Source organism: Pan paniscus, chromosome 5 (genome assembly GCF_029289425.2).
Source record: "Pan paniscus chromosome 5, NHGRI_mPanPan1-v2.0_pri, whole genome shotgun sequence".
In the NCBI taxonomy this organism is placed as follows: Eukaryota; Metazoa; Chordata; class Mammalia; order Primates; family Hominidae; genus Pan; species Pan paniscus.
This window is the reverse complement of record NC_073254.2, coordinates 80,108,134-80,121,778: the sequence shown is the minus strand read 5'-3', so window position 1 is coordinate 80,121,778 and position 13,645 is coordinate 80,108,134. Positions and strand designations below refer to the sequence as shown.

Here is a 13,645-nt window from a genome sequence, read left to right as displayed (position 1 = left end):
TATAGTGTTGGTTTTGAATTCTGCTATGGAAGTACAATGGTCATTTCAGAGGCCTGCAAACTTTCCCCTTCTAAGGAAGTGTATGGGTGCAATTACGAACATATGTTCACGGAAATAAAACACATGCTAATTATTTCCCTACACGCAAAACCGTCTTGATGGAACCATCAACAGCCTTTATTTATTTGAGGAAATCTAGCGAAATAATATCTCATCAGCTATCTCATAACATTCTGTATTTGATTACCAGTTGAAATACTCCAAACTCCACACTAGTTTTTTTCTAATTTTTTTAACCCTATAGGTTTTAATACCATGCAATTCTCAACCTCTGCATGACTTTTTTCTCCTTGTAAACAATTAGGAGCCATCTGGTTCCATGGATTTCCCGATCCTCCTGAGAATTTAAACTTAACACACCAAAAGGTTTGATTCGCCCAAGCACTACTATTACATTATTCAACTGGTTTTCTAGTCTTGGATCTTAAACAATATCTTCCTTAGAAAATCAGAAGAAATTTTCTCTTCATACTTCATATAATCCTCTTGCTCTATGTATAATACTAAGCTTTGAGGACCTCCTCAAAGCTATCTTGAAATGATTTACCAAAATATTTGCCAACTTGCCTCTTTCTATGGCAACATATAACTCAAACTGTATCACTTTGTCAATCCCAGTTTTTCTAAGTACCTGTCAAAAAAATTCAAAGGAGTTGGAGTTAGATAGAAAAGGAAACAGATTCCCCTTGGCACCTGTTTGTGCAATGTTGAGCTATGTCTGGGTACCCACTTCAATCTGAAACATTTGCATTCCTGATAAATAGGGGGAATTTTTTCTGAGAAGGCTAATGAAAACAGAGATCTTTCTCACTCAAGATACTAATCAACTTAAAACACCCTGGCTCAAATCCCTTTCTGATAAACACCAAGATCTTATTATGTAATAAAGTTTATTGATATAGTAGTAAATGGCCCATTGAGATGTAGCCTAAGGAAAATTTCTTGGAGATTTTTATTATGGCATATCTGGTAAGAAAGTTGTTTTAAACTTGTCAGGCAAGACATTATCTAAAAGGCTCTTTATTCAGCCTGAGGCAGTGGCTCACGCCTGTAATTCTAGCACTTTGGGAGGCCAAGGCAGGTGGATCACCTGAGGTCAGGAGTTCAAGACCAGCCTGGCCAACAAGTGAAACCCTGTCTCTAATAAAAACACAAAAAATTAGCTGGGCGTGGTGGGATGTGCCTGTAGTCTGTCCCAACTGCTAGGGAGGCTGAGGCAGAAGAATCGCTTGAACCCGGGAGGTGGAGGCTGCAGTGAGCTGAGATCACACCACTGCACTCCAGCCTGGATGACAGTGAGACATCATCTCAAATAAATAAATAAATAAAAATAAAAGGCTCTTTATTCAATAAACACACTTATACACACATAGAAGTGGGAGAGTGGGGGAGAGAGAAGAAAACTTCCAAAGTTACCTAGGTTTTTGTTGGACAAGATGAGATACTATAATGCTCCTCGTTCTTATGATTTTTACTCCCCAAAATGAGGGGATAACAACTGAATTGTTCTCGTACACGCTAAAGCCACAGTCTCAGAAAAACATATCCCACAATTTAAAGGAAGAGTGCTGCTGATGGGTACAGAGGAGGAATTATCTTTCATACAATGCATTAAGATATTCCAAGTGATTTATGGATGTATTTGAGAATTAACGGATTGAAGCTCGTGAAAACTGCTAAGAGAAACTGAAAATGGAAACATTAGTTGTTCACATTAAATCTAAACATGTTTAGAGCAAGTTTAGGGACTGTCACTTCTCAATGTGATAGAATAACTGGTACCAAATCTGTCTCTCTGCCGTAAACGGCTAGGAAATTGGACAAAATACATGAGACAGCTGTTTTCAGACGTTAGAAAACAGACACAGCACAGAAGTGTGAGTCTTCAGAACAGGAAAAGAAATGAGGTAAGCCCTATAACCAACATGGCTTTCTGGATGTAGGCACTTCCAAGACTGCAGTAAGAGAGGAGGAACCATGACAAGGCAGATCCAACTTACTGAATTTAATAGACAGAGATCAGAGTTAAAGGAGCTAAAAGAGCTGAAATGTGAGGCACAGAGAGAAAGAACTCCAGAAATCTATACAGGCAGCTATCCTGAGTCCTTCATTGAATATTAGGCTACATATGCATGAAATGAAACTCTATGAGGCCAGGCAAAAACAGCTACTGGGATTTGTGAGCTGGGGGTTGAGTTGCAGCCAGCCAGAATGGAGGCATTGCTGACCACCCTGAATATTTCCTCGAGCCTCCTGAAGAGGCGTGCTTCAAAAGGATAATTAAATTAGCCCTAAAGAAAAACTTACTCTAGACGCATACTCCCAAACTTAAAAATACACTTAAAAAGGATCAGGTTGAATGGTAAGTAACTGAACTCCCCGGCAAAACAAAATTCGGCTTTCCAGAGGAAGACTACAAAATCTAGACTTTCTTTTTTTTTTTTTTTTTTTTTTTTTTTGAGACGGACTCTTGCTCTGCTGCCCAGGCTGGAGTGCAGTGGCACGATCTCAGCTCACTGCAACCTCCGCCTCCCAGGTTCACGCCATTCTCCTGCCTCAGCCTCCCAAGTAGCTGGGACTACAGGCACCCACCACCACGCCTGGCTAATTTCTTTCTTTCTTTCTTTCTTTTTTTTTTTTTCCTACATCGGTTGTATTTAAAACACAAACAAGTATTTCTCTTTCTGTAAGGGCAAATGGTTCAAATAATGCGGAACACGAAACATTGACTAATACAAGTTTATTTTTTAAAAAAGCAAAAGAATAAAGAATATATACAAAAGGGACCTGGAATCTGTAAGCTGATTCCAAAAGCGAAATAAGTAGAAAATCCGTGGTGAAACCTGAACATTCTACCCCTGCTTTGGAGAAGGGCTATCATACAACATTCAGTCAGCTGAAGATGGATTGCTAGAGGTGTGTCGATACATAAATTTCAAGTCATTTTTGCTTGTGCAGAATCATCCCAATCTTAACAAGACTGAATGGGCAGTCCTGTGGCTTTCTTCCTTTTCCATATTCCCAACAAGGCTACGTGAAGTTCAACTCTTGATGAGCCGCTTACAACAGCAGTTCCTTAGGAGCCAACATGACAGGTGGGTCAGATTTCCCTATGAGAAACAAAACTGGCCACCTACAGCAAAATATCAAAATGGGTAAATCCTTCCTTCCTCTTCCTTCTGATTATATACAACATATCTCCTTTCAAGACTATTATTTCCGTCATGCTTATTCCTTCACAAATCTAAACCTTGAGGTGATATGAAGGAAACCAACATCAAGAAAAGAAAACTCAATTCAGAAATGAAGAAAACTGGCAGGTATACAATACACCCCCAGAGCATCTCAATATCCCTGGCACAGTACAATTCGGTGTACTGCTACAGCCCATAGATAAATATTGGCAGCTTGAATAAGCTCATTTTTTCCCTCAGGTGGTTAAAGGCCACCACATAAATACTGGGCAACAGGGGTTTGTTGGGAGAATTAGAAATAAAAAATTAACCAAATTTTGTCCCTGTGTTAATTCAATGCCAGCAAGGAGGCAAGTACTGAAGAAGAAAAGGGACAATTTTCATACGAAAAAAGAATTCCTCTAATCATGTCACCATCTCATATAATGAATCCAGGGAATCCCAGAAATAGAAAATTAGTTTCAGGGGACCCCTGAGGCACTTTAAAGCCTTTTAAAAAATTACAGTAATAATAAATTAGATATTGCTCTTCAGAGGCCAACAGAGCAGCAGAAGCATCAAGATCAGGTCCAAAGAGTTATGCCCACATTACAGGCTTCCTGAGCTGCTCAGCCCTCTTTAAAGCTTAGTTGAATCTCTAAATACCTTTACAAAGACATACAATTTAACGCAGACTGAGTGGGTATTTTTGTTTAGTGGTAGCATAAAATTTGGTCCTTAATGGTAGCAGCTGTCTTCATCCATTTCAAACTCAGGTAATATTAAGTACATCAAGACAATACATAAAGAATACAACAAAGGAGAAAAAAGCCAAAACTGACAAACACCTCAAGGAGTCATTAAGTTTGCTTACACCCTTTCACTTGATCTCCCTCTCAGTCTCTTTTTTGTGGAGAGAAGGGTATGACAGAACTTTTTTCTCAAAAGATGATAAACAATGGCATCAAATGGACAAAATGGTTATAAAGTAACTTTAAAAATCTGACCCCAAGGAATCCAGGACACATACAGATAATTCAGAGGTATACTTCTGATTTGGGGCAAATTCTAGACTAAAGAAATGATCGTCTCAGGTAAATGTTACAATAGATGAAACTAAGTCCAGTTTTTTGGCGGTTTTTTTTTTTTTTAAAGTGTCCTCACTACCACCTTCAGCTATCAATCATTTCTCATAGCTCAAGCGGAAGGTCATCTTCATCTTTCCCAGGATCCAGGTCAACCTCAGCTTCCCATTTGCCTCCTGAAATCTCCCACGTTAGTTTCTCAAAATCATCCTCCACAGAGAGTGGGGGCTTTCCTGTTGAGGCAGAGCTGAGTCGGCGAGTTTTCATGCTCATTTGGGGTGAGGAAGGGCCAGACGCCTCCGGGGGTGAGGAATCTGAAGAGGACTGGGTTGGAGGCAGCACAAGACTGTCTCTAACCAAACACCGCATATTCTCACTCATAGGTGGGAATTGAGCAATGAGATCACATGGACACAGGAAGGGGAATATCACACTCTGGGGACTGTGGTGGGGTGGGGGGAGGGGGGAGGGATAGCACTGGGAGATATACCTACTGCTAGATGACGAGTTAGTGGGTGCAGCGCACCAGCATGGCACATGTATACAGATGTAACTAACCTGCACAATGTGCACGTGTACCCTAAAACTTACAGTATATTAAAAAAAAAAGAAAGAAAGAAAAAAAAAAGAAAAAGAAAAAGAAAAAGAAGAAAAGACTGTCTCTAGGATTTTCTGCTTCAGGCACAGTGACTGATTTGTCCTCAGAGACAAGCAGGACAACAGCATCCACAGCTGCCTTTTTGGCTGGGGGTTCCTGTAGGACGCTGCTGGAGCTGAGTGGCTTCACAGCGGCAGTGACAGCAAGGTGCATCTCCACTGCCTTACGTTTTGGGGCCAATTTGGGGGATGACACAACTTTAACCACAGATTGCTTCACGTTCACTTTGGGTTTAGCTTCACCCCTTTTTTCCAAGGTCTGTGCTGCCCATTTCACATTCAAGAATGAGTCTGCAATCCCTGAGGTTTCTACCTCCACCTTCTGGGATGACTTTGTGGGAAGCTGCTTGGTCAGGTGCCATGTGATTCCTGGCACAGCAGTGAGCACTGGTTTCTCTGCCACTCGGGTATTGCAAGAGGCTACATCTCCCTGAAGAGGTGTCGAGACTGATTTTTCCCTCTCCTGCTGTTTCCGCATGCGCATCTCTCTCATGGTCGCACATCTCTTGACTTGAATTTTACTGATGTCAACTCCTGTGGTCTCAACTGAAGCCTCTGTAGCTTCCATTCTAATACGGCTCTGAAAATCAACTTCATTTCCTTCCTGAAGTATCTTCTCTTCTTTCCTCCATGTTCTTTGGGTGACTCGCAGCAGCAACCTTGCCCCCGGAGTGGCCTCATGTTGAGACGGGGAGCTGGTGCTGCTCTCAGAGCTCTGCTGCACCCTCAGTGCCTTCTCCAGTTTAATTTCTTCCAGCGTCTTCATGTGCACCTCCTGCATGGACTTTGTTTTACCTGCAGGCTCCTCTGATTGTCCTTTGCTGGCAACAATGGGTGGCAAAACTACTGTTTTTTTAATTTCACTATCAGTCTTTAGCTTCATGCAAGTTGTATCCTTTTTGCTTTTTTGTCTCTCTGCTTCCTGCTGCCTATGTTCTTCTTCAGCCAGGACCTCAGAGAAGGTTTTGATACGGAGAGTGGAGGAGCTTCTTGCTCCTGAAGTAGAATCATCAGTTTTTGAAGGTCCTTCTGTCTTGAGTTTAGTTTGCGATTCCCCATGTTTCTGACTGGCTCTTTCAAGAAGCATTTCTTCTAATGTCTTCACATGGATCTCACCAACTTTATTAACTTTATCTGTTGCGTCCTCATTATTTGGATCAGCTGACATGCCTAATCGCTCCTTAAGAGACTTGGAAACTTGAGCTGTCTTTGGTGTTTCGTCAGTGTTAGTTTCCGGAGCTTCAACTTTCTTCCCTAGCCTCTGTGCCAGGCTACGCTTTAATGGAGGATCACTGTCAGCGCCTGCCGAAAATTTTCGTTTCCCCAGTCTCTCAGTAAGACCCAATCTAACCAAGGGTTCTTCTCCTTGTTTGGTGGAGAGAGTTACTGTCTTCACCACAGTCCTGACATTTTCTTTTTCAGGACCTGGAACAGGCTCAGGGTGGAGCAAAAGACTGGAAACTCCTGAAGAACCCTCACCTTGCTTCTTAGATTTTTCCTTCATTTTCTCTGACTTAATTTCCTCAAGAGTTTTTATTCCAAAATGCAAACATTCACCTTGCTTTATATTGACTGCAGGTCTCCGGACAGAAGTCACTCGTAATCCATTGTGAACTTCAGGAGTTGGTTGCAGGGTAGGTGTTTTGGTTTCATCAGGAAACTGATCATCATCATCTTCATCATCATCTGCAGCATTAATTACAACTGGTGGATGCTTGGGGCTAGGAACATTTTCGGAACTTTCTACTTTCATAACGCTCCGCAGCTGAGGGGAAGGATTGGACTGGACAGACAATTTGTTCTGCTGAACTGAAAGTTGGCTAGCCTTCACTTCCTCTTCTGGTGACTCAGGCACAGTTGTGCTCGGAGGTAGGAAAAGGCCATCAACATATCGTCCTCTATTGTGATGGAAAGCGCAGTTTAATTTTTGACATCCTGTTGGCTGAGTTTCCCAATAACAAGGAACTTCACTGCGTTTTTTATCAATCTCCATGTGCCGAAACCTGCACACCCGTCGAAAACAGCGCCCTTCTCGCCATAATGTGCAAACAGTTTCATTTCCTAGTGCAGCTTCACAGTGACGGAATGGGCAGCTGTCACCTTTGGTACATGTAGAATAGAAAAAAAAATAGCAGTCTTCTCCTTGATTAGGCATGCTGGGTAGATTCTTAGATCAGAAGTGGCTTCTTGAAACAAGCCACTGCTTCCTCAAAGCAAGGACAAGGCTCCAAGTCCTCGTGAAATGGGTTTAATCTTCCAAATGACAACTTGATCACAGAAATTGTCTTTAAACTGTAATCATTAGCTGGTTGCTCTCAACAGGAACGTCTGTGTCTTCACTGAGTTCCAATCTATTACGCCTGTAGGTCGAACCAACACTCAATCCATGAATTAATAATAATGAGGCAGAAAAAATTTTCCTCCTCACATTGCCAAGAAAACCTCTCAGCCACAATTCAAACACAGCATGTGTTTTTAAAACATCTCCCAACTACTGGGAGATTAAGTCCATTCAAATAACCTTTGTCAGACTGGAGACAGCTAGGGTTAGTTATCTCCTCAAAAACAAAACAAAACAAACAAAGAAAAAAAACAAAAAAAAGAGTTCATTTAAAGATGAACTTGAGAGTCAAAGGATCATGAAAAAAAATCCATCTTCCATAGCTGAACAATATAATCTGAAAAACAAAAAAAACATCAGTTTTTCAGTAAGATCCAATTTCTGGTCTTCAAGATTTCTTCACACTTAATACTAGTCAATTTTCCAGGAATTTTTTGGGCAGGGAATATCCCCAAATCCTAAAAAGCATCGCTATCTCTAGTTCCACAGCCTCCTTCTCAAGGTCCAGAATCAAGGCCTGGAAGATGTCAACACTATAGGCCTTCCCCACAGGAATCCGCACCGATTATGGGAGTTTAGGGGTGTTCTTCATTACGGTTTCACCAATCCTACAAGGAGTACGGAAGTGTCCCTGTTGCTCTTGACTCCCACGCTGAGGGCCAGGGGTGGGAGTGTAATGAGGGTGGGGAATGGGTGTAGGATACCAGAATAAGGTCGGTGGCTTTCTGTATGTGGAGTTTGAGACAAGCTCCAAAGTCGTGGGACCCGAACCGATGACACTATCCCCGACTCCCGCTTGCTGCTACGTCTTTCTTCTTGCTTGGCCGCTGCCGTCCGTCGTCCTCCGAGCAGCAGCAGCACTAGCAGAAAACCAAGACTGCCAGCGTCAAAGATGGCGCCCGGCTACAGGCTCCGCTCTAAGGCCCGGCCGGTAAAAGTGCCAGCACGACGCAGGGCGCGAGGGTTCTGGAAGACGTAGTTCCTCTATGACGCGATGCCAGGTTGACACCAAATCTTTCCAACTCTTTTTTGAAAAATAGCAAGTACATTTTTTCCCTCCAACTGCAACCCTCTTTTAGCCTGTGGATTTACTCTTAGACTCCTGAAACAAATTCCCAGTCTGTTTTATATTTTACCGTCTTACACTTCCAGGCCATCCAATGAAACAAGAAGAATCATATTTCTTGGCCACCATTTTAAATCATGTTAATCCATTTCTCAGAATACTGCATCTGCCAAAAAAAAAAAAAAAAAAAAAAAAGGCTTTCATACTCTCTACTAGTTTTAATCCCACAAAATCTCCGTAGTCTTACAGAGCACTGCCATGGGTTAAGTTGTCCAACAGCAGACCTGAAACAATGTTTAGCATTTAGTGTATCTCTAGGGTATCCCTTGGGACCAACAGCTGTGAAAAGAAGGGGAAAACAATTGAGCAGAGGGAGAAGTCAGGTTGTGATGCAGACCTGATTGCCTTAGCCAACTCCACAGGAAGCTGTAGGTGCCTGCTGGAGTTGCCTCACTTAGGGTGAACATGGCCCTCCATCAGTCACTGCATGCCAACCTTTGAGGGGATGGGGGTGGTGGCCTTAGCTAAGGCCACCTTTTTCAGGCCACCTGTTTAAGGCCACTTGTTAAGGGCCACCTTAAGGCCACCTGTTTAAGCTGCACCTCTGCAGCTAAAAGAATCCCTGAAGGGGCTGAGCCCTAGAGGCTATCTACTGGCAGAACTATAACTGGCAGAAGGACAACATGTCCTTCTGAGATGCACATCTCTGTTTCTACCACCATCTATCCCATGTGCCACTTGGATCCACTTCAAGGAGCCAAATGTGCCACTTGAATACATTCAAGGAGCAGTTCCTCCACTGTACCAAGAGGCATCTCTTCCCAGTGAAATCTACAATAGGGGAAGTTAATAGGAGGAACTCCACCCCTGCTTCTGCACCAGTCCCAGGGCTGCAACTGATACTCATCATCTCCTTCCTCCATTATCCATCTGGATTCCTCCTATATCAGGCTGCAGCTCTGCTAGTCTTAGTAGCTTACCTGATGGCATGAACTAGACACTCATTTCTGAGGGACCTGAGCTCCTGGTCACCATGCCCTTATCAGGCTACATGTGCTTTTGTCTTCTCAGCACTTTCTATTCCTTTTGGAATCTCTCATTGGCTGACTCGCAGCCCAAATTCTCCCTCTTGACTTGAGTCCCTTCAGCATGTAGTCCCCATCCATTTTTTGTGTGTGTTATTTTTTTTTTTTTTTTCCCCTGCATTGCATCCTTAGGCAGCTCCATTTACACTCGCTAGTTAATTCCTTTCTTTAGTCTTTCTGTCAGTTCTTCCCCATCTCCTTTTCCGTTCTATTATTAGGCATCACAGAGCTACAAAAGATCACCTGTGAGACCTAGACTCTCTTTAGAGGGTAGGAAAGGCAAAAGAGTAGGGGAGTTGGGGAAATAAGCTGGCAAACAGAAAATTTTTCTTGAAAAATTGGATGGCTGGGGGAGAAGGAAGCAAAAATTCCCAGCAGACCAGGAAGTCAATAGGAAGGCATTCTAGCTCTCTTTCAATGATTATGTCTAGCTCAAAATATGGAGTGAATACTTGTTGAGATAACCAAGCAGCCACTTCCCTGTTTAACAGACTACTTTGAGGGAGGGAGTCCTACACTCACCTCCCCTAGCAAAGCGGCATCATTCCTCTTTCAACCAACCATCCATCTATCTGTATCACTGATTCAACAAATACTTATTGAGTGTCTACAATGTGCCAGTTCAGAGAATGTTCCATGATTATACAGAAGAAATTTTAAACTCCTGTTTGGACATCATCTTAATAAAGACACAAATATAATTCAACAATGTTTTTGAAAATAAGAGGAATAAGAAGTAAGGCCAAGTATCAGGACAGTACATTTAAATGTTTTCGGTTCTTCTATGGAAAACTGAAGACTTTCAGATTCAATGAACAAAACCCATGATTTGCTAAAATAGAGTGGCATTTTAATTTAAAAAAAATATATATATATATATATTTTGAGATGGAGACTCACTCTGTTGCCCAGGCTGGAGTGTGGTGATGTGATCTTGGCTCACCACAACCTCCGCTTCCTGGGTTAAAGAGATTCTCCTGCCTCCGCCTCCCAAGTAGCTGGGATTACAGGCATGTGCCACGATGCCCTAATTGTTTTTTTGTTTTTTTTTGTTTTTTTTTGTCTTTGTTTTTTTGCATTTTTAGTAGAGACGGGGTTTTGCCATGTTGGCCAGTTTGGTCTCGAACTCCTGACCTCAAGTGATCCACCTGCCTTGGCCTCTCAAAGTGCTGGGATTACAGGCCTGAGACACCACACCCAGCCAAATAGTGACATTTTAAAAGTTTAAAAATATAAAGATAAAAATCATGTAAACATATATATATGTAAATACACAAATCAAAAGTAGAAAATAATATTAATATCAGAAAAAAATAGAATTCACAACAAAACTATTACCAGGCTGGGCGCAGTGGCTCACGACGGTAATCCCAGCAGTTTCGCAGGCCAAGGCGGGTGGATCCCTTGAGCTCAGGAGTTTGAGACCAGCCTGGCCAACATGGTGAAACCCCATCTCTACTAAAGATTCAAAAAATAGCCAGGCATGGTGGCACATGCCTGTTGTCCCAGCTACTTCAGTGGCTAAGGAAGGAGAATCGCTTGAACCCAGGAGGCGGAGGCTGCAATGAGCCGAGATCGTGCCCCTGCACTCCAGCCTGGGTGATGGAATGAGACTCTGTCTTAAAAAATACATATATATTATATATATAAATTATATATATTTTATATATATTATATTACATATAAATTATATATACAAAATATATGTAATACATATAATATATAAAAAATATATAATATATATATAAAATATGTATATAACCAGGATCAGTGGTGACCAGCCTCCAAGATGACCCTCAATGACCCTGCCTGCCTCCGAGTACCCACACTCTTGTGAAGTCTCCTCCCACACGCACTATACCAGGGTTAGTCTGTTTGAACAATAGCAGATGTGGAAGTGATGGTAAGTCATTTCTGAGATTAGACTTTGAAAGAGTATAATTTCCACGTTGAGCTCTCTTGTTCTCTCTGTCTCTTTGTGTCTTTGTCTCTCTCTCTCTCTCTGATCTATTGCTGGAAAAGAGGAGTGAGAAGGGGAAAGGAGTGAAAAGCAAGTTGCCATATTGTGAACAGTTCTATGGAGAGGGCTGCACGGTAAAAAAAAAAAAAAAAATGGAGCCTCCAGCCGGGCGCGGTGGCTCACGCATGTAATCCCAGCACTTTGGGAGGCCGAGGTGGGCGGATCATGAGGTCAGGAAATCAAGACCATCCTGGCTAACATGGTGAAATCCCGTCTCTACTGAAAATACAAACAATTAGCTGGGCGTGGTGGCGGGCGCCTGTCATCCCAGCTACTCTGGAGGCTGAGGCAGGAGAATTGCTTGAACCCCGGAGGAGGAGGTTGCGGTGAGCCGAGATCGCACCACTGCCCTCCAGCCTGGGCAACAGAGGGAGACTCTGTCTCAAAGAAAGAAAGAAAGGAAATGTAGCCTCCAGCCAAGAGCTAGCAAGGAATCGAGCTCTGTCGGTATCCAAGTGAGTGAGCTTAGCAGTGGATTCTCCAGCCCCAGCCAAGCCTTGAGACAATGGCAGCCCAGGAAGAAAAGCTTGACTGTGACTTTGTGAGAGATGTTGAACCAGCCAAGCTGCCCCTAGATTTCCTTGCCTCAGAAATTGCATGAGATACTAAATGTTTGTTGTTTTAAGCCACTAAGTGTTGGAGTAATTTGTTTCACAGCAATAGATAACAGAATCAAAGACATTCATTTTATAAAATATACAGACCGTAACAATAGGAAAACAAAAATCATACCAAAACTACAAATGAAAAACAGTATTCACAAGAATTGTTCACACATTTAACAGAATATTAAATGTAGCTTTATATTAGTAAAAATAAAACATGCCTTTAAATGTATAATTTTCTGGAGAAATATAAATGACTAAAAATTGACTCCAGATAATAAACTGAGCAAATTAGTAATCAGTGAATAGATTTAAGTAGAAAATCAAACACCTATTACAGATTTTTTCCATTATCTCTCCACAAAGATCTAGGTTTAGCTGCTCCAACCAATGAGTTCTTCCAACAATTGAGGTAAAATAAATACTTTGACATTTAAAAAAAGACAAAATCAGCCTTAAAATGATAAATTGATAGCATATCCTAATTGCTAAGCCTTACAAACATAAAGAGAAATCATAGTTATAAATATAGATACAATATTTATTCTATAAAATTTTCAAATTGAAATCCACACAGAATATAGTCTTTTCAACAAATGATGCTGGGTCAATTCAAGACACATGCACATGTATGTTTATTGCAGCACTGTTCACAATAGCAAAGACTTGGAACCAACCCAAGTGCCCATCGGTGATAGACTGGATAAAGAAAATGTGGCACATATGCAACTTGGAATACTATGCAGCCACAACGAAGGATGAGTTCGTGTCCTTTGCAGGGACGTGGATGAAGCTGGAAACCATCATTCTTAGCAGACTAATACAGGAACGGAAAACCAAACACTGCACGTTCTCACTCATAAGTGGGAGTTGAACAATGAGAACACATGACACAGGGAGGGGAACATCACACACTGGGGCCTGCCAGGGGGAGAGGGGCTAGGGGAGGGATAGCATCAGGAGAAATACCTAATGTGGATGATGGGTTGATGGGTGCAGCAAACCACCGTGGCACTTGTATACCTATGTAACAAACCTGTATGTTCTACACATACATCCCAGAACTTAAAGTATAAAAATAATTTTTTTAAAAAGTTGACGATTTAAAAAAGAAACGACCCTTACCACCCACCACACATGAAAATCCATTCTGGGTGATTGTAGATGTAACTGTGAAAAGTGTGAAAGAGAAAATAATAAAGCAATTAGAAGATAATCTAAGACTATAACGCAGATAATACCTTCAAGACTTTAGGACAGGTAAGGATTTGATAAATTGGGACCAAAAATGACTGTTCATAAGAAAAGATGGATACATTGGATGTTAAAATTAAAAACTTCTTTTCAACACAAACACCATTTAGAGACTACAAAAACAAGTCACAGAGTGAGGAAAGATATTTGCCACACACATAACTAACAAAAGACTTGCATCCAGATAAATAATTTTTAAACTTTTACAAATTAACTATAACTAGATAAATAATGCAATAGAGAAAAGAAGGAAATACTTGAGTGGACACTTCAGGAAAAGGATATCTGCATATTTTCAA

The 13,645-nt window shown here is 41.6% G+C and overlaps 2 protein-coding genes across 2 annotated transcripts in view; one reads left to right on the top strand and one right to left on the bottom strand.

Annotated features, from left to right (window-relative positions):
- The window catches only part of LOC100974207 (eyes shut homolog), a 1,877,183-nt gene that overhangs the window by 335,393 nt on the left and 1,528,145 nt on the right, over positions 1-13,645 (top strand). The window lies entirely within an intron of this gene.
- Positions 2,489-12,961, bottom strand: LOC129397981 (zinc finger CCCH domain-containing protein 11C-like). The gene has a single exon (XM_055113721.2). It carries the CDS (start codon positions 7,128-7,130, stop codon positions 4,899-4,901), a length of 2,232 nt encoding a protein of 743 aa, XP_054969696.2. The 5' UTR covers positions 7,131-12,961; the 3' UTR covers positions 2,489-4,898.

Coding starts and splice junctions, on each gene's coding strand:
- LOC129397981 (XM_055113721.2), bottom strand. CDS start 7,130: ATGCCTAATCAAGGAGAAGACTGCTATTTTTTTTTCTATTCTACATGT.